The 27842-nt window shown below is 38.7% G+C and overlaps 1 protein-coding gene across 1 annotated transcript in view; it reads left to right on the top strand.

Annotated features, from left to right (window-relative positions):
- The window catches only part of LOC126481737 (uncharacterized), a 138938-nt gene extending 127788 nt beyond the window's left edge, over window positions 1–11150 (top strand). The window contains exons 9-10 of the mRNA XM_050105692.1: window positions 9004–9121; window positions 11018–11150. Of these exons, the coding sequence (XP_049961649.1) occupies window positions 9004–9121; window positions 11018–11150 (251 nt within the window). The remainder of the gene's footprint in view (window positions 1–9003; window positions 9122–11017) is intronic.
- The last annotated feature ends 16692 nt before the right edge of the window (window positions 11151–27842 follow it).

The raw sequence follows: 27842 nt of genomic DNA, 5'->3' as shown, positions 1-27842 counted from the left end.
CAGTCCAGTGTCCATGGCCAAGGATGGTGATCACATGCGTGTGGGTTGTGCTTGCATGAATATGTGTGAGTGTGTGTGTGTGTGTGTGTGTGTGTGTGTGTGTGTGTGTGTGTTTGTGTGTAGTCTACTTTAGAAAAAGGCCTTTTTATTGCGCCTGTCTGCAACTCAACACCTCCTCTATATGGTTAGTAGCAATCTGTCCTCTTCATAATATTGTCATAATATATATGAAGATAGATTTGTACTCACCAAACAGATGAGGCACTAAGAAGGCAACAGGCACTTAGCAACAGTGGTAAATTGCTTAACTTTTAGATAACACACACACACACACACACACACACACACACACACACAAAGTAGTGGCATTGGCTGGTGTGGGAGGTTGAGAAATAGAACAAATGTGGATACTGAAAGGGATAGGATTGGTTTAGGAAAGTTCATGGTACTGCAGAGTTTGTAGATGTGCACAGAGGAGGTAACAGGCACCTAGGCAAGAAGGCAGATAGCAGGGTAGGGGACTGCTAGGAGCAACATAGAGGAAACAGTACAATAAGAACAGAATAAGAAAAAGTTGCAATAGATCACAAGGGGTGAGCAGAAAAGTATCAGCAGAAGGAAGGACTGGTTAGGAGGGTGGAATGAGATGGAGAAAGTGAATGGAGTCAGGTATTCAGCCACTAGTGAGTACTGAGGTGAGGGATTTGCATGAATAAAGGATGTATCCAGAGCAACTGGTTTTCCTTGGGATACAACCTCCTATGGTCATACTTCAACTGAAGACTACTTCTCCCTATGCACCACTGATGATATAACCCACAACCTTCTTCTTGGGAATCATGGCAAAATACATATGTCAATAAAAGTTTTGCCTCACCCCGGTTCCCAGAACTCCTTAAAATAGACTTTGACTGTGGATACTGTATCACAGACACAGTCCCTTTGACTATTCAGAGATGTCTCTAAGCCCGCACAAAGATGTAAACAACCATGCATGAGCAGCACCTATTAGACGGAGGGTGTCTGACAGCCAATCAGTCCCAGTCATTCCACCAGGAAGAAGATACATGGCTCATATTGTCTTTAGTTCAGCCATACCCTAGATGGTCAATACCACAGTTTGGTTGCGTCTGCATTGTTACTTTGTGCCAGGAATGGCTCTCAACAAGGGAAGTGTCCAGGCATCTTGGAGTGAACAAAAGCAATGTTGTTCAGACATGGAGGAGATACAGAGAGACAGGAATCATTGATAACATGCCTTGCTCAGGCCGCCCAAGGGTTGCTACTTCAGTGGATAACTGCTACCTGTGGTTTATGGTTCGGAGTAACCCTGACAGCAATACCATGAATAATGCTTTTCATGCACCCACAGGACGTCGTGTTATGACTCAAACTGTGCTCAATAGGCTGCATGATGTGCAGCTTCACTCCCAACATCCATGCCGAGGTCCATCTTTGCAACCATGACACCATGCAGCGCGGCACCAATGGGCCTAACAACATGCCAAGTGGACCGCTCAGGATTGGCATCAAATTCTCTTCACCAATGAGTGTCGCATATGCCTTCAACCAGACAGTCACCAGAGAGGATAACAACATTGCTCGACTAGAGTGGCCAGCATATTCTCCAGACATGAACCCTATTGAACATGCCTGGGATATATTGAAAAGGGCTGTTTATGGACGATGTGACCCACTAACCACTCTGAGGGATCTAGGCCAAATCGCCATTGAGGAATGGGACAATCTGGACCAACAATGCCTCGATGAGCTTGTGGAGAGTTTGCCACAATGAATACAGGCATGCATAAATGCAAGAGGACATGCTACTGGGTATAAGAGGTACTGGTGTATACAACAACCTGGACCATCACCTCTGGAGGTCTCGCTGTATTGTGGTACAACATGCAACGTGTGGTTTTCATGAGCAATAAAAAGGGTGAAAATGATGTTTATGTTGACCTCTATTCCAATTTTCTGTACAGGTTCCAGAACTCTCGGAACCAAGGTGATGCAAAACTTATTTTGATATGTGTATATCCTCATACACAAAACTGTTTGTTTGAAGATATGGTTCAAATGGCTCTGAGCACTATGGGACTCAACTTCTGAGGTCATTAGTCCCCTAGAACTTAGAACTAGTTAAACCTAACTAACCTAAGGACATCACAAACATCCATGCCCGAGGCAGGATTCGAACCTGCGACCGTAGCGGTCTTGCGTTTCCAGACTGCAGCACCTTTAACCGCACGGCCACTTCGGCCGGCTTTGAAGATATAACCAATGAAAAAAGCTGCAGCAGTGCCATGATGGGCTCTCAAAATGAAACTGTTCAGTATCAGTCTGTTTGAGTGCCATATCAGGAAGTTGTTTATAGTCATACAGAATCCTTCATCCCTCATGCTTTTTATGTTCAGAGATCCCAACCAGCTGAAAAATGCTCCTGTCAGAGCTCAAAGAAGGTGAATATGCTTCTCTTTAAAAGACTCTGAGAGGAAAGTGGGGACCAGCTGCCTCAATCCACATTCCACCTTCCACACCAAAATTTTGGCCTGTGAACATATTCACTTATTTTTTAAACACAGAATGTTCTAAATCCTTTCACCCATTCTCTCTTTGTAGTGAAGCCTTCATACTCAACATCTCCCTCTCACTGCCACTGTCTGCATACAGGGTGATTCAGGAGGATTATCACATAATTTGTGGGGTGATTCAACATGTGAAAATAAACTGAATGAGTGCTATGAACTTTTGTCTGATTTTTGATCATTATGAAACTGGAGTGGGTTGAAGACTATGAGGGGGTTAAAAAAAATCCTGGAATGGAGTTTGTTCAATATGGATTTCTGCCACTAGGTATGTATCGCACAACTCATTGCCAGTTCAGTACCACCTGTGTTGTCAACCAGACTTGTTCTGTTTATCTGTAGTGACTATTCTGATAGCACTATTTTGTTCTTGTTTCATTTTTTATGATGGTAAGTTTAAGTGAACAATGTACAGCTGTGAAATTTTGTTTTCTACTCTGTAAAAATGTTGCTGGAACTGTGTTAATGTTGAAAGCTGCTTACCAAAATGATGCTACAGGAAAAACTCGAGTGTACAAGTGGTTCACTCAATTTAAAAATGGCCACATGCAGATTGTAATGTTGTCATACCTCATTCGGGACATCCACCAACTGCCTGAATCTACAAAAATATTTACAAAAATTTGATAGCTTGTGCTCACAACTGTCAACAGACAATTGCTCAACTCTCAGAGATTAGTGGGTTATCTTAGAGATCAGTTCAGCAAACTTTAACAGAAGGTTTGGGAATGAGAAGGGTTGCTGCCAAGTTTACTCCACAGGTTCTGACTGGCAATCAACAGGAACAGCAAGTTGAAACATGTCATGTTTAGAAACAACAGCTTGAAACTGATCCAGATTTTCTGAAGGTCATTATGTTACAACTCAGAAACAAAGCAACAGTCAAGTCAATGGAAGACATCTTCATCACCCCGTCGAAGAAAATGTCATCAAATTAAATCAAACATAAAAAAAATGCTGATTTGCTTTTTTTGGTGCCAAAAGCATAGTTCATTCAGAGTTTGTTCCCCCAGGCCAGACCATCAAACAAACCTTTTGTTTGTAAGTTTTAAGAGGATTGCACTACAGTGTTAATAAAAATAGACCCGTTTTGTGACAAACAGGAATCTGGTTCTTCCACCACCACAAAGCACCTGCATGCACAGCCAACTCTGTTAAGACAGTTTCTGGTTAAAACTGACATGGTTCTGCTACCCCACACACTTTACTCACCTGACCTGGCTCGGTGTGACTTTTTCTCATTTCCACACATGAAAAGGGTTCTCAGTGAACATCTGTTGTGGTACAATTGATGCCCTGATGATACAGCCTGTGTTCCCGCCAAATCACATGACAACTGCAGCATATGTCCATTTCCTGATAGAAGACCTATCAGCACTTTTGGAAGACATGACATTATAGCAACAACATCAGTTATACCTGCAACATGATGGCTCACCGATTCATCATACTAGACAAGTATCCCAGTATCCGAGTAACACATTACCTCAATGGTACATTGGCTATGAGGGACCCATTACTTGGCTTGCCAGATCACCTGACCTAATCCCATTTGACTTCTATTTTTGAGGCTCGGTAAGTGGGAAGTGAATGCTGCAGAGGTGGATATACACTCCTGGAAATGGAAAAAAGAACACATTGACACCGGTGTGTCAGACCCACCATACTTGCTCCGGACACTGCGAGAGGGCTGTACAAGCAATGATCACACGCACGGCACAGCGGACACACCAGGAACCGCGGTGTTGGCCGTCGAATGGCGCTAGCTGCGCAGCATTTGCGCACCGCCGCCGTCAGTGTCAGCCAGTTTGCCGTGGCATACGGAGCTCCATCGCAGTCTTTAACACTGGTAGCATGCCGCGACAGCGTGGACGTGAACCGTATGTGCAGTTGACGGACTTTGAGCGAGGGCGTATAGTGGGCATGCGGGAGGCCAGGTGGACCTACCGCCGAATTGCTCAACACGTGGGGCGTGAGGTCTCCACAGTACATCGATGTTGTCGCCAGTGGTCGGCGGAAGGTGCATGTGCCCGTCGACCTGGGACCGGACCACAGCGACGCACGGATGCACGCCAAGACCGTAGGATCCTACGCAGTGCCGTAGGGGACCGCACCGCCACTTCCCAGCAAATTAGGGTCACTGTTGATCCTGGGGTATCGGCGAGGACCATTCGCAACCATCTCCATGAAGCTGGGCTATGGTCCCGCACACCGTTAGGCTGTCTTCCGCTCATGCCCCAACATCGTGCAGCCCGCCTCCAGTGGTGTCGCGACAGGCGTGAATGGAGGGACGAATGGAGACGTGTCGTCTTCAGCGATGAGAGTCGCTTCTGCCTTGGTGCCAATGATGGTCGTATGCATGTTTGGCGCCGTGCAGGTGAGTGCCACAATCAGGACTGCATACGACCGAGGCACACAGGGCCAACACCCGGCATCATGGTGTGGGGAGCGATCTCCTACACTGGCCGTACACCATTGGTGATCGTCGAGGGGACACTGAATAGTGCACGGTACATCCAAACCGTCATCGAACCCATTGTTCTACCATTCCTAGACCGGCATGGGAACTTGCTGTTCCAACAGGACAATGCACGTCCGCATGTATCCCGTGCCACAGAACGTGCTCTAGAAGGTGTAAGTCAACTACCCTGGCCAGCAAGATCTCCAGATCTGTCCCCCATTGAGCATGTTTGGGACTGGATGAAGCGTTGTCTCACGCGGTCTGCACGTCCAGCACGAACGCTGGTCCAGCTGAGGCGCCAGGTGGAAATGGCATGGCAAGCCGTTCCACAGGACTACATCCAGCATCTCTACGATCGTCTCCATGGGAGAATAGCAGCCTGCATTGCTGCGAAAGGTGGATATATACTGTACTAGTGCCGACATTGTGCATGCTCTGTTGCCTGTGTCTATGTGCCTGTGGTTCTGTCAGTGTGATCATGTGATGTATCTGACCCCAGGAATGTGTCAATAAAGTTTCCCCTTCCTGGGACAATGAATTCACGGTGTTCTTATTTCAATTTCCAGTAGTGTATGTGACGAACTTGTCACTCACATTACTGATCCTGTTGCCTGCATTAAAATCTGCCAGGATGATATTCGATGTGCAACACAACACACCCTTCAACGCATTGACAAGTGTGTTGAGATGGGTGGGAGCTCTTTGACACCTCTTGTAGGATGGATCAGTCACCTATCCCACTGTTATTCTGTCCACCATACAATTTTGGTAAATAATACTCACACATGTCTTCATAATCATTCATAGATGTGTGTAGTCTTCAACCCACTCCAGTTCCATAATGATAAAAAATTGGACACATGTTCACAGGACCCTTTCAGCTTATTTTCACATCTAGAATCACCTCATAAAGTGTGACATTCCTTCTGAATCATCCTGTATGTCTCTCTCCCACTGCCTCTGCCCCTTTCACTCTCTCTGTCCTGTTGCGTGTGTCCCGTTCTTTTTCTCCCTCATTGCGATTGTCTCCTAAGTAGTGAAAGTTTAACTATAACTACCCGGTACCTTGACACATTTACAAACTTTGACACATGTAAACAACAGATAAGTATTTTCTTTACTCAATATAAGGTTAAAACAGTTCACTTTACAGTACTTTAAATAAAAATTCACAACATTTTTAGGATATACTTACAGTACCCAAAATAATTTGGTGTTCGGTTTGCAAGTAAAAGGAATTTTGTATGTCAAAAGCTTTTTTGTAAGGTGCTTATGCTGCGACATGGCACCATTGAATGATTTCCGTGTTAAGTCAACTTCTATAGGGGTGAAGTGGCCATTATACAGAGTCAGTACATCATTAAATTTTATTTGTGAATAAATCTCAACTAAAAATATAGCTGGGTGACCTCAGAACCCTTGCAACAACCCCAGAACTATTTCCATGTGTTTACTACATCAGTTAAAACTACATTGCATCTCAGACTGAATGTTAACATTTGGCTCTGATAACAGACAATGGGATTGTAAAAGTTTCAAGGTTCCTGAGAACATAATCATAAGAGCATATGGTCCAAATTTTCATGATTTTCTGAGAACAGAATTTATAGAAGAAACCATCCCCACAACTAGTATTTCTGGTGCCCAAAAATCGTGTTTTTTTTTTTTTTTTTTTTTTTTTTTTTTTGGGTGTATCTTAATAGTAGGTAAAGATTTTCTAAAACAAGGAAATGAAGTGTCTAGATAAAAGTCTAAAGGATGTACACTTTTCTAGATAAACGTCTAAAGATTTTACAGTTAAAAACTGAGCCACTTTCTGTGGTTAGTTACTTAGACAATTGCAGCCCCTTGTGCAAAAATGGCTAAAAACCAGTTTTATGGTTATCTGAAAAAGTACAGTAATTCTGAACATCAGGATCTTGGTAATGGGTAATGATATTAAAAGATTTAAAGTTCCCTGAGAACATCCTCTCAAGTACATATGGCAAAAATTTTGATGATTTGGCATTAATAAAAATTCAGAAGTGGCCATCCCCACAATATTGATACTTGTGTTAGATATTTCATAGTTTTCGCAGGAACTACCCATAAACAGATAATGCTTTAGTGAAACATCGAAGGCCCAGCCTAGACCAAAGCTAATGAAAAAAAAAAAAAAAAAAATTGGACTGGAGGAAACGTGTACTGTTTAAATTTTGACTGTGTACTGTAGGATAGCTACAGTATGCTCATTCATCCAATAGGTATATAAGTGATTGATTAGGCCAAGGGCTGTCCAAAATACTTGATCCCTTATGTCTGTAATCAATAGAAACTAAGATATTTTTACGCACCAATTTTTGGAACGTATTGGTACCATACAATATCATGCATGGACCACTTTTTGCAGAACCTTAACAGCTTCTTCCTTATAAATTTCACCTGGTAGTATTTGGCTCAGTGAGCCACAGTGCTGGATGTTCATCTATACATCACAGATAGCTCCACAAGAAACTCTATTACCATCTAAACCGCTGATCACCATTTATATCTCCACATTGATTGTTGTCACTCATTACACCCCAAACAGTTTCTTTTACAAATTAGATATCCCAGGATGCTACATTTTAAGTGACAGGTAGTGATTCTTGCAGTGTGTTGAAGATCTTACTGAAATCCATACATAGCAAAAGTACCCTTACCTTGTCTGTAGACAGACATCCCATGCCTTGTATCCAAAAACAAACTCTGTCTCTCTCTCTCTCTCACACACACTCACTCTCTACCTTATTCAATTACAAGGAATATTCCCTTCGTCCTTCCTTACCAGTCAGGACTGCAGCAACTGAGCCACATTCTCTAGTAGGGCTTTGACTACCTGTTGCCTTCCACTGACATGAGGAATATCATCTGCACTGTTTTTATCATCCCTTTCAAAACGGTTACTGTCACTTTCATTTCACTATTACTTATTCCAGCAAACACTACTACTCTCATCACTCTGGGTGCAGGGTCTGTAGATTCCAGTGACTATGCATGTGCAAGTGAGTGCATGTGCATGTGTGCATGCAGGACTCAGTATAAAATAAAAGATTAAATGCTGCACACATCTTTTTCTCAAGAAATTGCATTAACATGTTTAATTAAGCTTTACTGGGATATGATGTACACAGAAATCTTGAGAACTTTACTTTACTGTGTTCTCTCCAGTTTTCTACATTGTCACTGCAAAGGGGAAAAAAAACATTCACTCCATAGATTTGCAACATAACATTATTTATAAGCACAGATGAGTGTCATATAGTAACAGTCTGAAAGCTCTAATGTGATAATACCCTATTATTTTATTCTATGTTTTGCTAAATGAATGACCTTGCAACATGTTTTTTTGATACTTACCAAGTTCATAACATGATTAGGAACCAATCATCATGAATGTTTTTCGTGTGTCAAACACATCACGTTTGACTCCATGGAAATGATTGTGTTTGGTGAGTAGTGATCTGTCTTCAAATATACATTCCATTCTGTGTGACTCAGTATAAATAAAAATAAAAAGTAAAATGATACACATATTGTTTTTCTAAGAAATTGAATTAATATGCTTAATTAAGCTTTAGTGGATTGTAATGTACAAACAAATGTGGAGAAATGTTACTTTTAGTTTAAGAAAATTCAACATTCATACTATTATTATTATTATTATTATTACTATATTATTATTATTATAGAATTGTGGGTCACTAAACAATTTTGTTTCATGACAAATATAATATTTTGTATATCTTACTCAGCACTCAGTTTGGTAACATTATCATCTTTTACAGATAACTAAAACTATCTGTTATTTATCTATGGTATCTTTCACACAAAATGATAATTTTAAGTGTGTTGTTGTTTTGTTTTATTTTGCTATGATTTACCAATTTCTGCCAGCATTGCTTTTAATAATCAAAATTTATGTATCATTTGTAGGTAGGACAAGACCGTTCCGGCTGGCTTTTCATACTGACAGCTCTGAAGCTCCAAATGACATTGGGAACAGAGGTTTCTGCCTCAACTACATTCAACAGCCTTGCTCTGCCTTAAATGGGTGATTTATTTTGTAGGCACCAGTAAGGGAAACTGTTATTATTGAAAATTCGTGTTAACTAATATGAGCTGTGATCAAACAGTTAAAGGAAATTTTGTTTTTCTTAAAGACTTTACTTATTCATCAACTTTGTTCCTTTCAAAGTAGCCCCCTCAGATATAATACACTTGTATCACTGCTTTTTCTGATCTTTGAATTACTTCTGGAACTCAATTTTTGTTGTGGTGCTCAGCTCCTTCATCAGTTCTGCTTTTATCTCATCAGGGGTGGCAAACTGATGTCCTTTCATGTTGCTCTTCAGCCTTAGAAATAGAAAGAAGTCACAGGGACTTGAAGTCCGAGGGGGCCTTGTCCGGTGAATATGGTGGTTGATGCAGCATAAAGGTTTTGTTTTTTGGCAAAAAATCATAAACAAGCATTGACATGTTGGTGGGAGCATTATTGTGATGCAATTTCCACGAGTGGTTTTGCCATCATTCTGTTTATTTTCTTCAGACTGCTTCACACAAATGACACATAGTTTCCAGATAGTACTTCATATGTACTATCCCATTGTAACTGAAGATAACAGTGAGAAGAATCTTCTAACATGATCAGATGTGCCAAATTTTTTTATGTCTTAGCCCTTCAGGCTGTTTCCTTTGGGACAATTGGGGCTTGGTTTCAATTTCATATCCATATGGCCATGTTTCATCACCTGTTATAACTGTCTTTAGAAGTTCTTCATTCAGCAATTCCTGAGCAATGACTACACAGGGTCATTTTTGGTCAAAATTCAACACTTTTAGAACAAACTTTGCTACTACATGTTTAATGCCCAGACCTCCAAAACATTGCATGGAATGAGAGAAAAGATATGAATAAATGATTGGCAACCTCTCTAATTGAGTTTTGGCAATTTTCCAGAACCATTTTCTTTACTTCTTCCGCACTGTCATCAGTAACTGAAGAGCTAGGACATTCAGGGCAGTCATAATCTCCAATATCTTCTCAACCCTCTTTGAAACATGTATACAACTCTTTAATTCTTGTCTTACTCATAGTAGGTTTACCAAAAGCCACAGTCAATATTTCTAAAGTGGTGCTGCACCTTATTCCATTCTTCAGCAAAGTTTAATGATGATTCTTTTATGTATCTTTTCCGAAAGCAAAGATTTGCCAAGCACTCAAAAACATGTATACCCTTTTTGGCTGTAAACAATACGCTAAAGGTTCAAAATAGCTGAAAATGCAAAAATACATCTGGCACATGTGTTCCAACAAGAAAAAAAATTGGAAATCAGATTATAAAGCTTGAGAAATTTAAAAAATTCCCATTACATTTTGATCACACTTCTTTTCTCAAATAATATATCTGCATAAAAATTCAGATATCATTTAGTCCTGCCAATGTGTGTTGAACAGTTATTTGAAAAACAAAGAACTGAGCTATCTACATACAACAGCAATCTTATGAAAAGGACAGATGCTACTCACTGCTCAGAGAAAATGATGAGTCCCAGACAGGCACAATAAAAAGACAACCAAATCTTAGTAGTCTTAGTAGCATGTCTGCAACTCAGTGACTGCTCTGTGTGGTGAGTTGCAATCTATCCTTCTCATAATATTGTTGTTATTTCAACCCTGACTTCCACTGTTTGAATACAATACTGATTGCACTTATATGTTATTTGATTTATTGAGAATGATATGCCTTTATTGTGTAGTGAATGTTTTCTTATGACAGTTATTTTCCATCAACAGTATAGACATTTAACTGAATGTAGTTTGAATAACATGTTGATGTGATAAAAGTACTCAGTGTTCATTCTAAAGTATATGTGAATCTGTATGCAAATTTACATTTTGTTTAATAAAAACAAGTTGTATTTTTTAAAAAAAAAATATTTTTACCAGGTGCTCTTGTGCATGCAACAGACAAATACTTTCAGTGCAACATATTTTTTGCAAACAAAGACAAATTGTATGTATGACATATGTCAGGGGGTATATGACATGTAAGGTTCCAGAAGAACCTGATAGGAATTGAGGAACACAGAGGAAAAAGAAAGTAAGTCAGCTTTTTTTTTTTTTGTCAAAGTTACTTCATGCTTCGTTCATGAGGCTTAGAATATTTCAGGGGAGAAAGAGGTTAATCATAGAGATACTGACTGTTCCAGTGTATATGTGCCTACAGCGGGAATGGAGGAAATGATCCATAAAAGCCACACTGTAGAATAGAATAGAATAGAATATTTTTATTAGCCTTTCAGTATTTTTCACACAATTGGCTTCATCAAATTTTACAGACAGTTTTAGTTTCAGTACGATATTCAAATAATTACAGAAAGGGGAGAAAAGGAACTAAAGACCTTTTCTTCAGCATTATGTAAAACAGTGTTTTATACAGTAATTAAATACACACATAAGAAAAGAATCACAGTAAATAACTAGCTTATATAATATCAAAACATTTTCTTCATAACTTAGGTAAAACATATATATTGATGATTAGTTTCTAAGAATTCTTCAGTTGTATAGAATTTGTTGTTTTTTAGCCAGGTTTGCAATGTATTCTTATATTTATTTAGTGGTACTGTACGAGCTGAGCATGGTAACTTATTGAAAAATTTTGTGCTTAAGTACTTATAGTTATTATGGACTACAGCAAGTCTTGTGGAAGGCAGGTCCAGCAGGTGACTGTTTCTTGGGCTGTGTGCATGCACATCACATCTCATGTTCAATTTTTTCAGATTTTCTCTGGCATATATTAGACAGTTATATATGTACATGCTTGGCACTGTCATTACGCCAAGAGATTTAAAATAATTTCTGCAGGACTCTCTGGGTGCTAACCCCTCCATGCACCTGATTGCTTTCTTCTGCCATCTGAAAATACATTCAGCCCCTGCGGAGTTACCCCGAAGCAATATTCCAGATTGCAGTTGGGAATTAAAAAAAGCATAGTATGAGTGGAGTAGCAGTTGCTTGCTCACACTGTTTCTTAATTTATACAATAAGAAAAGTACTCATGCTAGTTTACTACATAGATAATTGGGGTGTCCTTCCCATGAGAGCTTTTGGTCTATGATTAGTCCAAGTAACTTCACTGTTTTGTTTTCATTTTTAGTTACTTTGAGATTAAATATAATTTCTTCTGTTTTTGTTTGATTTATGCACAGCTGGTTAGCCTGACACCAGTAATTAGCCATTTGCATCATCTCTCTATTTTTGTCCAGTACACTCTGTAAGTTCTCTCCTGTACTTATTAATGTCATATCGTCAGCATATAGTATGTTCTTACATGGTATGTAATTCAAGAAGTCATTAACATAGACAATGAACAGAAAAGGACCAAGAACAGAGCCCAGGGGTATTCCTCTTTCTATAGGGAGTATTTCTGACCTCTGATTATTTGCATATACAAGTTGTAACCTATTGCTTGGATAAGATCTGAATAGTCAGAGTGTGTCATCTTCAATGCCATAATATTTTAACTTTTTGATGAGTATGTCATGTGACACTGAGTCAAAAGCTTTACTTAGGTCAATAAGTGTTCCAGACATTGATACTCTTTTTTCATACCCTTCATAAACATTGCTTACCAAAGCTTCTACTGCTTTACAGTTGATAGGTGTGACCTGAAGCCAGATTGTTGTTCATTTAAAATTTTGTTGGTTTCAAAATACCTGTATATCTGCTTATGCACACAATTTTCTACTAACTTGAATATGATTGGTATTATTGAAATGGGTCTGTAATTATTTGGGAGGTTTCTTTCACCTTTTCTATACACAGGCAATGTAACTGTGAGCTTAAGACAGTCGGGGAATATTCCTTCATCAAGTACTCTGTTTGATAGTGAGAGAAGTGGCACTTCAATTTCTTTTGCTATACATTTAATGATGAGATCACTGAGTTCATAATAATCTTCTGTTTTGGAATTACTTAATTTGTTTATTGACTTATGAATATCATTTAATGTGATTCGGGTCCAAGTGAACTTCTCACTTTTGTCTGTTTTTCACAAGTGAGCAATGCTTCTGCATCAGAGGCAGAATTGATGGGTGAGGTGGTGACGCTATTTACAAAATATTCATTGAGAATATTGCAGTTAATAGTGATACTCCTTTCTTTATTGGTATTATTAATTTCCCTTTTAATGACAATCCAGGCAGCTCTACATTTATTTTTAGAATTTAAAATATATTCATCATTTGCACAGCACTTAGCATTTTTTATTTCTAATCTGTAAAGGTTTCTCATTTTAGTGTAATTTTCCTTGTCCCTATCACTGTTATGAGTTTTGTCTTTCATAATCATCAGTAGTATTCTGAGTTTGTTAAGTTGTGGGGTGTACCACTTGTTAGTATTTTGTTGCTTATGAGTAATATTACTCTGGTACCTTTTGGTTACCAAGGGGCATGTCATTTCTACTATATGCTTGATCTCTGTCAGGAAACTGGAAAAACATTTATTAATCGTTTTCTTGTTATCCATTACATGAGTCCAACCCATTTCTTTTAACTGGTTTATCATTTTGTTTACATTGGATTCACCTAGAATTGTATATGTCACTTCTCTCTCTGTTGAACTGAAGGCTGACTTTTCTATTTGAAGCCATAGCCCTGCATGATCTGATATTCCTAATTCTATTACATCACATTGTATGGAGTCTCTTTGTACATTGCTAATTATGTTATCAAGGCATGCGTTTAGTTTAGTGGGTTTTTCATTGAGACAGTAATAGTTTAATGACTTCAGAGTGTTAATCATATGAATTACATTTTTTCTCTTTGCCCTTATATCTATGTTAATATCACCTACAATTACAATTCTATGCTGTTTATATTTTGACAACAACAATATTAAAGTACTAATTTTTTCTATAAATACTATCTCATCAGAGCCTAGGATTCAATAGATTGAGACAATTACAGTTTTCTGTTCGTGCATTACCACACCAGCTACTTCTATTGCAGCTTCAAGGCATATTCTACTAAGGTCTATAACTGAGTAATGCAATTCAAGGTTACTTTTGACATATATTGAGGCCCCACCATGTGTAATACTTTTTCTGCAGTAGCTTGTAACTAACGAATATCCAAGAGGAATACACAAGTCTATTTCAGTGTCTTTCATCCAGTGTTCATTGGTGCATAGAACACTGCAGTTGATTTTATCGAGCCAGTATTGTAATTCATTGATTTTACACCTAAGAGATTGTACATTTATATGAAGGAGGAGGAAACTGTCGCTGCTACATAATGGTATTCTGCTTTCACAGAACCTTCTGTATTCATTTATTTTCGCTACATGATCTAGAGTTGCACAATTATCTGAATGAATTAGACTGCTGCAACAGTGGATTTTTCATATTTTCTGTTAGCCAACCAGCACATAGCTAAACAATTTTGCCCTAATCTTAAACTATATGCACAGTTTGTTGTAAGAACTATGTTTTTGTTAGTAGTGTTGTTATTAGTGGCCTATGGTGACTAGCAGTAGATTTTCCTTGTCTTTGTTTTTCCATGCCCTGAGGAGGCTGACAGCTTGTCTCTGACAGATGAAAATATTGACTTATGTACATCAACAAATCATACTAAAGAATTTAAGACAAAGGAGGGTTAAGAGATGCAATCAACAAGCTTAACCCATTTTCACATGAGCAAGATTAGCCATGAGCAGCTACTTAGCATTTTTTGACAATACCACAAAGATCAAAGATAATTAAATTTCAGTTACTGTTGATTATCTGTCTTGAGCGTACTGCAATTTAATTAAAGAGAATTACACCAGATGTGTTTCACCTTTGTTTATAAAGCATTTTCCAGGGTTATTCTGCAAATCGGTACATTTTTGGTTGTTTTAGGTTAAAAATAGCATTTTGTTTATAAAGTTGGCATGCTACTTACATATAGTGTTTCTTTACATATTATAACGGTACAGCCTCCACTAGGACTCATATCAAATATCCGATATCACTTTTTTTTAAATATGCATCTGGATAGTTATAGACAATTCAGTGCTACTAAGGCCTTGTATGTGTGTCTTTATATATACCATTCTGTCTTATTTGATAAAAGGCTTTATCTTCATTGCGAAGGCATGTGGAATGTTGTAGAAGGATGTGCGTTGTTGTAATTATTGGTGGATTGTTGTCATTCATAAAATTATGTACATATACTAAATTAAGTAACTAATCAAGAAATTGAAGTAATAAGTCCTTGGAAATAAATAACTAGAGACTGTAGAGATGTTAGCATGAAAAATCAATGCTTCTTATTAACAAACTTGTAATCTAAAAAGCCAGTACCTTAGACCACACTATCTTGAGAAACAGCTTAAAAGTTATTACCAAGCAACGTATTTTCATTTGTTATTTATTTTTATGTCTTCCTCTGTAATTAATATTCTTTGTAATTACATTTCTACTTAACTCTCCAATTGTATACAACTCACATTTTTCCAATTTACAGAATTTGAAGATTTATTTGTACATTCTATTTATTTAATCAGATAAAGTGCAAGCTCTGTACTACCATTACATATCAGTAACCAAATCCAAACTCTAAGTAATTATGTAACTAAAACAATAAGAGAGACGTTATTGTAATTAAAGTACAGAATGATTTTCTTATGGAAAACTAAAGTTATTACTTTAAAAGATTGTCATTCAATATTGTATTTTATACCTTATTTGGCTGTAACATCAGTTTCTTTATTTTTTATGAATTTTAATTCTAACATCAAAATTGTACAAAATTAATAATGCTTTATTTTGAAAGTTATTGTTAAAATTCTATATAGAGCGATGCAGCGAGGTTGTGAGTTAGTTGTTGTTTTGAGAGTCAGTTTAAAGTTACTTTTGGAAGTCAAAGAGATCAGTGAAGTCAGTCCATGTTTTTGTTTACATGACGAGTGTGAAGATTAGATGTCAATTAATATGAATAAAGTTTGTGAACCATGAAAATTTCCCATTCACTCATCAATGGATCAGGCAGAACAAACTTAAGTAACATTCATCATGAATCATTACAATATTCTGCTTCTTCCCTCATTGCTAGCAGCAGTTAACACTGAACAGTTTAAAATGAGAAACACTTGGCAGTTTTTGCCATTCTGTAGTATTTATTGTGTATGTGTGTATTTAATGTTATATTAAGTGGTCTGTCAGTTTAAACAGCGTTTTTGCCAAGTTGGTCTGATCATTTGTGAGCTGTTTCTTTTCTGTTATGGTTTTTTGAATGTGGTAATTTTCTTGTAAGATGAGGAGGTATTTTTGTTGTTGTTTAGCCTTACGATTTCCATGTCTGTGTCTCTGGCGGTAATATTACGTTACTGTTGGTGTAAGTGTTCTGCAAAAGTTGAATGATTTGTCCTGTACTTTCATGCTCTTATATGTTCTTTGTACCTGGTGACAAATGTCATCTTGGTTTGACCTATGTATCTTTAATCACATGCATTGCATTTTGTTTGGTATATTCCAGATTTATGATATAACCAATTTTTCCCATTGTTTTTGAGTATTATTGAATTGAGTTGTTAGTTTGGTGGGCTATTTTTATGCCTAGTTTTTTGAAAATATTGGATATTCTCTGTGTGTATTTGCATTTGTAGGTCATTGCATCCCATCTTTCACTTTCTGTTTCTTTCACACTTAGTGTTGTTCCTGTTCTTGTATTTTGTATGTTTATTTGTGTGCAATTTTGTCCTTGTGTTGGTGACAGGGTGTTTGTTCTTTTCTGTTTCTTGATTTTCTTGTTCAGATTTGTTACAAAGTTCTCTTTTTATCCATTATTTGTGGCTATTTGTATTATGGTATTCATTTCTTTTTTGTAATTGTCTGTATCTAATGGTACTGTGTTTAGTCTGTGGAGCATGTATCAAAGTGTTGCCTGGTTTTGAGAACTGTGGTGTTGTAATGTCTCATTTATAATTGTGTCTGTTGCTGTTAAGTTTTTGGCATATATCTACTATCCCCCAGGTAGTATACGCCACCACTGGATCAAAAATAGTTGGTTGTTTTGAATATTTATGGTGATGTTCAAGAAATTTAACAGTTTACCGTTCTGTATTGCAAAATGTATATTATCATGAACAGAATTTATGTCTGTGTGTAACTGATCAATTTTATTGCTTGGTTCATCTATCAAGCACAAGATGTCATCCATATAACTAATCAGGTATAGGAAGTTGTAACTATTTGGCTCTATTACAATTAAAGCTCTTAATACTTTCGCTCCCTTAAAGCCCAAGACTACTAATCTTCTCTACAATATGATTGATGTATTACAACTTTTAAATCAGATTAAAACAAGCTGGAAAATAAATTCTTTCAATGTTTTATCAACATTTTGAACCCCAAAATGAATAAAACGTATTTTTGTGCATATAATTTGGTGTGACCTCATTTGCTCTGGGGAAGGCTCATGTCACATTAGTTTCTACTGTGTTTTCCTTATTCCTTATAAAAATGCATGTATAACATCTAAAATACGTTCATTTCCTCCCACAAGTACAAGGCCAGAAAAAGAAAAAAAAAAATAGTACACCTGGAAAGACGACATTGCTTTTGATCCAATGACAGCATATGCCAGCTGGTGGATAGTAGATGTGTTGATACTGGTTTCACCATCATTCACCAAAAGATAGCATAACGACATACGTACCAGAGCACCATTTGTATCTATCCATTAATTGGGAATGCTCACAGCTGTACAGTTACCACAGCACAATGTGGGACTAGCGTGCGAAACAAACAGGCAGACAGGCACCGAGACGCACTTGTGCTCCCTACAGCCAGCTGAGCGAGTTTGAAACGGCTCCATTAGTCACCTTCAGAATGGTGGGGTGGTCCTTTTGGAGAATTGCCACACACGTTGCATGTGCTGTGTCAGTTGTGTCACATGAAAATTCTTACACCCACAGATGTGGATGTAGACACAGTGCTGACACATGTCAGAATCATTGTATTGTAAAGGCAGCAGTGGCAGATCATACAGTTACCAAAGCAGAGATAAGAGGATTTGTGAGCCCACACATGTCAAAACAAACTGTTGCGAGCCAGCTATTAGCAGTGGAACTACGGGCATGTATGCGTGTAGCCCATCTTCCACTCATGCCACAGCATCGACGAGCCAGGCTCAATTGTTGCCATCAGAGGATCACTTGGAAGATGGAAAGGCATGCCGTGGTCTTCAGCAATGAGATCAGATTCTGCCTGCACCCAAGTGATGGTCATTTGCAATATGACATAGACCTGATGAGTGCTGTCTCATAGTGTGTGTTCATCCAAGACACACTGGCCCTGTGGCAGGCCTCATGATCTGGGGTATGATAAGCTACAGCTCCCATTTAACCTTTTCTGTTTCTGGAGGGAATGCTAACCAGTGCTTGGTACTTGCAGAATGCTGCTAGACCCATTCTTTTGCTGTTCTTGCAACTGGGAGGTGAAGTGTTGTTTCAACAGGACAGTGCTCACCACACACTGGTCATGAAACTCCATGTGCTCTGCAAGATGCACAGCAACTTCCCTACCCAGGCACAATCTTCAGATTTGTTTCCAACTGAGCATGTGCAGGTTATGATGGGATGAAAAGTGACTCATGCAACTTTTCAACCAGCAACTCTACGTGAAGAGGTTGAGCAGGCATGGCATAACATATCCCAGATTTGTATGATCAACTGATTCCAGAGTCAGCACCTGCATTTTCACCTGTGGAGAATACACCAAGTACTAATATAGTGGTTTCAGCATGGGTGAATATCTGGTACCCTAGAACTGCTTGTGCTATTGATCTATAAATATAGCCACTTCATATACTCTATATGCGCTATTGCAACAATAAATCTTGAGTGATTTGAAGCCTCTAAAATGTTGTAACAATTTTTTTCCCGGCAGTGTATATACTAATAAAATCTTTGAAGTTTTCTGGAAGGAGATTGAGGTATGAAGGATTTGCTTTATTTTTTGATGCTGCTCAACTATAAAATTTATTTGCATGAATTTATCCCTTTTTTCTCTTGTGGTCTTCAGTTTATCACATCTATGATTAAGTCTGTCACTGTGGGATGGTATGAAATTTGATACAACAACTGACCACATTAAATGACATTAAGATGTGAAAACTAGACAAATACACAGAGAGCAGTTATGAACACCAACAACACACAGAAATATTTGGGGATAGAAAGGTAAATGGACATACTGTTGGCTAGGAATGACTAAAATTTAAATAGTATAAGTAGTTTTATTCATTCATGGACCACTCTTTCAAGGATGTTAACAAAACACAATTCAAAATATAATCCATGTATACATTATAACGTAACCAGATGCAGAAACACCGGATGGTTTACATTTTTGGATGTGACAACTTCACTGCAGAAAGTCTTCGGTCACTACAAGACATACACCAATTAATCTGTTAACAACACTTGTTTATTTGTCAGAGCTTTACAGTTGCTGGAACACACCAGCTAGTACTCCAACTGCTCTCCTTCCAAGGCGTTTTGACAAGGTGTATTTAAACAAGTTGTAGTAACCGCAGGAACAAGCCAAGTCTAAATACAGTCTTTCTCAGGGGGTACGACAGAAATAGTCCGTAAACACTAGGTGAGTTAAAACGTAAGTTAAATGCTAGGCGTGGCAAAGGGGTTGGTTGGTTGGTTTGTGGGATTGAAGGGACCAGACTGCTACGGTCATTGGTCTCTTTTTCCAAAACTTCAAACACCCACACAGAATAAAAACGAAGAATGGAGACAACTACAGACGACACAAAACAAGACAGACTCAGACAGAGACCAGACAAAAAGAAGTAAAATCACACAGTGTGTGACAGTGGTTGGCCGACCATAGAGACAAAAAAGAAAAAGCCAACCACCTAGAACCACACTAAAAAAAATAACCCATTCTAAGATTGTAGGCCAAAGGCCAGACTCAAAACAAAGAGATGACAAAGACTAAGATTAAGTGATAAAAGCCCCCTGCCCGAACAAAACGCAAAACTGAGCCTGTCATGGCAGTGTCACCCTCTCACGTCATGTTCTGGACGGGTATCATTCATCTCACGGCCTCACGCTAGCTGAGGAGAGCCCTACGTCATTGTGAGGTAACGATACGTCATCGTGACGTAATTACACCTAAATCGACTTCATGAGGACGTGTATCGATCTTTGCAGTTGTACCACAGAGGTTGCATGGTAACGTGAAAGCTAAATGTGATATGTTCAGCCCAGTTGAATTACTTATGAAGCTGGAATCCCAACAGTTTTGGATGTTATTGTGTGTTTCTAGAACATAATGAATGTCTGAACGAAGGAACCATAACGAAAGAAAAAAAGAATCGCTTGCAGCCTTTTTTTTAAATCCGATGAATCGTCCAGAAATCAATTGGAAGAAACGTGAAATAATTAATTATTAAGATGTAATCCCAAGAATGTGGGATGTTATTGTGTGTTACATGAATATAGCGAATATCTGAACGAAGGAACCACGACCACAACGAAAGTAAAAACAAAGGGAGTAATCATTCATATAAATCCAATTAATTCTGCATAAATCATGTAGACAGACACGTGAAACACGGAGAAATTAGAGAGTTTCGTATTTTTATATAAGCCAATGGATTGCACATAACTCTTCTGGGCAGAAACGATAAACCGAGAAATTAATGTGGTTCCAAAGATAATTCGGAGTGTTGCTGGAGTTTTAATTTTGCCTTCATTCTTTATACGCTGTATACTGTGAAAAAAACAATGATATTCCGTCCGTAATTGTTACTAACATTTTAATATGTAAGCTGTATCGACTATAAAAAAAGTAAGTCTCCTAGTAGTTGCCAAATGATGTTGGAACACTGGCTGTCACAATGGGTGAGCTACTTGACAAAATAGCCACAACAGCTCACAGTTTTAGCTGCACTAAGCGATGTTTCATACGCGATGGTGGAATACTGTGTTTGTTTATTCTCTCAATAGACATGGTATTAATTTTGGGGGTGTTTGGCATGATTACTATAGCTATTTCCATATTGCCTAAGAGTCATACAAAAAGTAGCTGAAACTGGCAAAAGCACTCACTGCTTTCAGTTGCTTAAAATTCTGGTAAATGTTACTTGCATGTCATTGTTTTTTCACGATATACAACATATGAAGAAAAATAATGACATGTGTTATAACAGGTCAGTACATTATAATCATCAGCAATAACTTATTTCTGAAGAGCAAAAGTGTCTGTGCTGATCTGCAGCATGAAGGCAAAATCAAAATTCCAGCAACATTCGGAATTATCTTTGGAACTACATTAATTTCTGTTTAACGTTTCTGTCCAGAAGAATTATGTACAATCCGTTGGCTTTTATAGAAATACGAAACACTTTAATTTCTCTCTATTTCACGTTTCTATCCACATGGTTTATGGGGTCTAGTTTACCAGGGGATACAACCTGTCGGCTTTGACCAATGACGTCAGAATTCGCCAAACAGCATGTATTACAAAGATGAAAGAGCTGAGAAGATTATTCAGAAACAAAGGAATGCAAGAGAGAAAAACTGTACTTCACGTATATAAGGGCCAGTAGTATTTTCACGTTCACTATATCGCTTGTTTGTATCTTCGTATTTCTCCGCAAAATACAATGGAAAGAAATGAATGACACATATTACTAGCAAAGAATACATCACGTTACATGTATGTCAGTTGTGTCTCGAAACTCTTTCGAACTATATTGCTCAAGTGCAGTACGGGATACAAGTTCAGCGTACGTCGATTTCTTAGTTTCAACTAGCATTGCTGTCCTGTTGTTCACTTTAACTATGTACCCCCTGCTCCACTAAACCATAAATGAAACAACCGGATACAAATGAAAAGCTCATTCGAAGTCTGTTGCTTAAGTACAGTACGGAACACGAGTTTGTCGTAAGTCGATTTCTTCGTTTTCACTAGCATTACTGCCCTGTTCTTCACTTGAACGATGTATCCTCCACGTCAGTAAACCCTAAGTGGAACACGGGATACAAATTGTAGATATGTTGTTTATTTCGTCTCCGCTATTAGTAACAGTCTTTTCTTATGTACATATCAGTACTACTGATGACAGAAGGACCTACATATGTAATATATGTATACCAGACTTCCGTTGACCTCGATATATGTACGCTGGTAACGTAAAGGTGGAAATAGACGTACGTTACATTTGCAATCCGTACCTCAATTGAACTACACGGAGACAAGAAGACGACACATGTACAATTTGCATCCTGTACTTCACTATGGGGTACAGTTTTCTTGTTGCCTTGGACGCTAATAGTATCCCATTCTTTACCTGAGCTATATAGCTATACGCAACATTTGTATCTTGCTCGCCAATTGACATACATAGTGTAAAGGCGAAGTGAAGGAGGGGTACAAATTTTTGTTGTGTCGTCAGTGTAAAGGCGAAGTGAAGGACGGGATACAAAGTTTAGTTGTGTCGGGGGTTTCGCCTGTAATATAGCAAGTACACATTCGAAAATGTTGTACTGATACTAGTGCTGGGAAACGAAAAAAGATCGACAGCTGAGAAATTTCTATTACGTACTTCACAACACGAAAATACACATATTGGTGGAAGAAAACAGTGAAATATGTCAAAATTGTGAAATACTGTGCAAGAAGCAAATGGAAAAGTGAGCTTACCACACGGAATATATCGAGGAATAACCGAAGCTCGCCTAGACAGACAGTAACGAAAATTACATACCCACAAACAGACAAATCCATTTCTATAAACGAAAATAAGACACTAAAAATTGTTCTGCAACAACAAACTAATACTCCAAATTACCTCGATATAATTACGAATAATTATTTTAATGTACAATGATAGCGCTTATCCGGAACAGACATTACTATCTATGACTAATGTATGACGTCATTGGTCAAAGCCGACGGGTTGTATCCCCTGCTTCACTAGACCCGGTTTATGCACAATTAAAAGGATTTTTTTAAAAAAGACTAGTCGCTATTTTTGACTTTTGTTATTGTTTTGGTTCCTTCGTTCAGACATTCATTACATTAAGAAACACACAATAACATCGAAAACTGTTGAGATTACAGCTTAATAAGTAATTCAACTGGGATAAGCATACCACACAACTGCTGTCACTTCGTTTGTACACGTGTATTTACATTCAGCATTCACGTTACCGTGCAACCTCTGTGGTACAACTGCAAAGATCGACATACGTACTCATTAAGTCGATTTAGGTTTATTTACGCCATGATGCCGTAGCGTTACGTCACTATGACGTAGAGCTCTCCTCACCTAGCGTAAGATGAATGCTACCCGACATGAGAGCACAAAGAATAAGGCCGGTATTACACTATCAATTTTCTTTGTCCAATATCTTTGTCAACTATCTTTGTCAAAGATATTTGATGGTGTAATAGGGAACTTTGACAAATGTCGTCCAATATTTGATCAAATCTAGGGCCTCGCTGTAATCAAAGAAGTCGCTTGGTTTCTGTTCACTGCAATGCGGTATGTTACCACGTGGAACGCTAGCATCGCCGCAGCATTCTGTTACCTTTATTCTTTAGTGTGTTTGTAAACATGGCCAGAAAGTACAATTGGTGTGTGGCGTCTACCACAAAATTAATAGAGATGTATGAAGCGGATGAGGCACTTTACAATGTGAGGCACCCTGATTATAAAAATAGATTACGAAGACTGGAGAGTTACAGAAATATTGCGGAGGTTATTAGCGTGACATATGGCCTGGGTGTACGGCTGAGGACATAAAGCAGAAAATTAATGGCCTCCGCACAAGTTACTCGTACGAGAAAGCAAAAGTACGTATCGACATATTTCTTTCTTTTTATTTATGCAAGTAAAGTTTACATGTCATACAAATGATTGGCATTAATTTGTTCACTGCAGCGACTTGAAGCATACAATAATGTTTACATAGCCTATAAGTAGTTTACATTATTCTCATTATTATTATTGCAGATGCATAAAAGCAAAAGTGGAGCCAGTGCACAAGCAGCGTATATTCCGCAAGTGTACTGGCTCCACATGCTGAAGTTTCTGGACCAGGCGACAGAGAGTGTTCGCAAAACAGTGAAAGTGAACCTGCTACACCAACATTCGAAGAAATGTTTGAGGTATGTACATTTGTTTACAATTTACATAACGTATTGTGATTATCTTGCCAGGACACTTTCCCAACGCCATTGTAAAATGTCTTAAAGTATTCTCTAACTGCTCTCCTGTGTACTGGACGTCCAGAAGCAGGTTGGAAACCTATTGGTTCCATTCGCTGTAGGTCCTCAGTGCTTTGTGTCTCAAGATAAGTGCAGTCTCCTACTACGACTGACAATTTTTCCTGACGAGTGTACAAGTGTTTTCTTCTGTCAGTTAAGAAGGTGTGCAGTGTGCAGGCAGCCAGTGTAATTGTGGAGGCAGATTAATGGTAGTAAGAAAAATCCTGAAACGACTTGCAAGAATGCCAAAGCTGCTTTCCACTAATCTTCTTCCTCGTGGCAGTCTGTATTTGAAAACCTCTTCTTTCTTTGTGATTACTTTTAAGGGGTATGACTTCATAATGTTGTAACTCAGAGGAAAAGCATCATCTGCCAGTACAACCATTGGAGTTGTAATGTTTGTGTTCCCAAGTTTCCTGTCTTTAGGAATGTTGAGAACAGATCGGTCAATGAGACATTGCCCTCCAGCATCACCGACACGCCCATTAGTTCCTACAGCAACATACAAAAATTTGTAGGAAGCATCTACCATGGAAATTAAAATGATACTGTTGAAGGATTTGTAATTGAAAAACATGAGATCCACTAGCTTGTGGGCATTTAATACGAACATGCTTTCCATCCATTGCTCCTATAGTGTTATAACAGTTCCATTTCTTCTCAAAATCCTCTGCAATTTGCTCCCACTCTTCTCTGCTTGTGGGTACCTGTAAATAAGATTTATATATGTGCAAGGAAGTATGTAACTAATGGCTTTCGTCTCTTATTTTATAGCATGCAGTGAGCCACAGCTCCAGCATCAAGAGCAGCCTCCCACAAAAAGAAGGAAAGCCACAACAGACGTCGCAACGGATGTCATTGTGGAGACCAGCAGGACATTGATTGCTGTGAGTGATATGGCCAGGACTCTGCCCCAACCTGTCCAAGAACACTTCTACAGTGCCCTTGGCACCCACATCGCAGCTGAACTGCGTGAGATGGATAATGTGGGTGGTAGGTAATTTACAACGGCCACACTACATGGTTTGCAGCAATATTTGATGGACAGGTGGGATTTGGTGCATGTGACATCTCAACAAGCACAACCATCCACCTCTGGATATATCCAGGCTGCCTTGCAGCAGGATGGTATAGAAGAGGACAATACTATATATATAATTTTTTTTGTAGCTCTCTGTCATATCAGCTGCTGGACAGCAGCCGTCAACTCTGCGCGACGTGCTACAACACGCGCGGCACACAGCGAGTACCGCTGGCGCCGCACACGATGTCAACAACTGGCGCAAGTGAACGCGGCGTTAGTGGCAGCGTACACACCACTATCGATACGGATTACCCTGGCGGCACTGCCCTTGCCACCAGAGTGAGTAACCATATAAGGGTGCCATCTACCAACACTGATTGGCCGGACCCCCGGATTTAGGCAAGCTCCCTGAGCCCGTTTAACCAGTTCAATCTTCACTGATGACTGTGTTACTATCCGGCTGCTGGATTCACGACGACCGAACCGTACTGTGGCCTCCCTGGCTGGAAACTTGCGACGCGTCGGTATCGACTGGTTGGCAGTGGTTGGACTTGTATTCTCTACTAGTGACTCTGATTTCTCCTTGGCGCTACCGCCAGGGAAGTGTTGTGTAGTCGAACTTAAGTTTTGTTTTGAGTGGCAGAAGGTCAAATAAATTTGGTTATCACGGAATATCTGTTGTGTTATAGTGCGGACATAACACTCTCCAATCTTCTTAATCTATTTTTGTACTCAGGATGCCTCACGTTGTAAAACGCCTAATCAGCCTCATACATCTCTATTAATTTTGTAGTTTCAGACACCAATTGGTACATGCTGTGTTAATAAAATAAAATAAAAATTGTTCTTAATGAACATAAAGTGTATTGAACATTTATTTACCTTCAGACATTGGTCCTTTATTGCTTTATAAATTGCTTCACACGTTACAGGTGTTATTTTATTTAATGTGCACTGTGGAATTCGAGTGCTGCACTGTAAGCTAGAGTAACTTTCTCCTGTAGCAAGGAATCAGAGTGTTACAGTGAGCCTGTCTTCTGCAGATATAGCAGTGCTTAATTGAGTATTGTGCTTTGAGATATGAGGAATCACTTCACTGAGCCCATACTGAAATGTATGCTTATCCATTCGTAAGTAATTGATGTATGACTTGACGTCCTCCACCATAAGCTCACATAACAAGTTGTGTTGAATGCTTTTATCATCTCGTCGTGAAACCCACGGCTTCACCCAGGTACGTTTCCTTTTTTTCCCCCGCACACAGTGCAATTATGGTACAAGCAACTGCTGCGGATAATAACCAGGCTGTATACGACCTGGGAGATCCGGGAAAGACCCGGGAATTTTTTCGTCCGGGAGAAAGCCGGGAAACCCCGGGAATTGTTTAGAATTCTGGGAATTTTTCATTGTTTTCGTTTTCAGTTAAATTTTTGTAATTTTTATTACGGTATCCCGCTACTGAAGAATAATACTGCAGCAACAAAACATGAACGAGAGAAAAAAAAAACGAAAATAAAACTTAAGTTGCAAAGGAAATGCGCCATGTACAACAACAAAACACAGTGCTCATACAAACGTCTGCCAACGACCAAGTGTGTCAAAGGCTTTATGAAGAGTATGCAATGCTTCATAACAACAAACTGCCTCCGATGAGCGTGAAGTGACAACTGTTTAAATTAGATTCATTTGAGCAGTTGCGGGCGGGCTCTTGCGCATGTGCAGTTGAGTCACGTATGAGTACAGTAGTACCTTCACCCGCTTCTGGTTACAGGAGTGTGGCTGGACACCACTACCTAATATTGCCCCGGTTCGGAAATATAGTAAATCTGGGGATGATGCACAGAGCAGTCTAGTGTTGTGGGGAGGTGGGTCGTCTCCACGTGACCTGTGTTTACGTTCTGTGATTTTATTGTTTCCTCTTCATTTATTGCTGTCACATTAAATGAAAACACAACGGATTTCTGTGGCCGGGAGCTATCAAATGAATTAAAATACGTTCGCATAACTACGGAAGGCAAAAATATGTTATTAGTTTCAGATTTTATTTCCACCTTTCTAACAGCCAAGCATTAATCACCTTGCAGAACAATGAAGTTATTTTTGTTGGTTTGCTAAAGAGATTTGGCTTTTATTAAACTTTTCTGCTGACAGTCAGTTTATTTGAAACAAAGTGTTAAATTTCACACTATTGGCTACTTTCAACTGTTCGCTGCATTTCAAGTGCACGTATCGCATTATGCCATAATAAAGAACCAAACATGAGATAATACAGTACTGCTGCTCCAAGAAAACTTACGTTCGAAACTGGACATACGAATGTGCACTTTAAGCCAAATTATGCATTTTAGTATGGTTCACGAAATTCCTATGCTCTTGAAGTATCCTCTGATGTCTTGTTTCTTTTATGACATAATGTAAGATCTTTTAATGTTTCACATGTCCAAACATGTGAGCTTAATGCGTCATCC

Source organism: Schistocerca serialis, chromosome 5 (assembly GCF_023864345.2).
Source record: "Schistocerca serialis cubense isolate TAMUIC-IGC-003099 chromosome 5, iqSchSeri2.2, whole genome shotgun sequence".
NCBI lineage: Eukaryota > Metazoa > Arthropoda > Insecta > Orthoptera > Acrididae > Schistocerca > Schistocerca serialis.
Note: the sequence above shows the minus strand (reverse complement) of the source record. Positions and strands in the feature narration are given on the sequence as shown.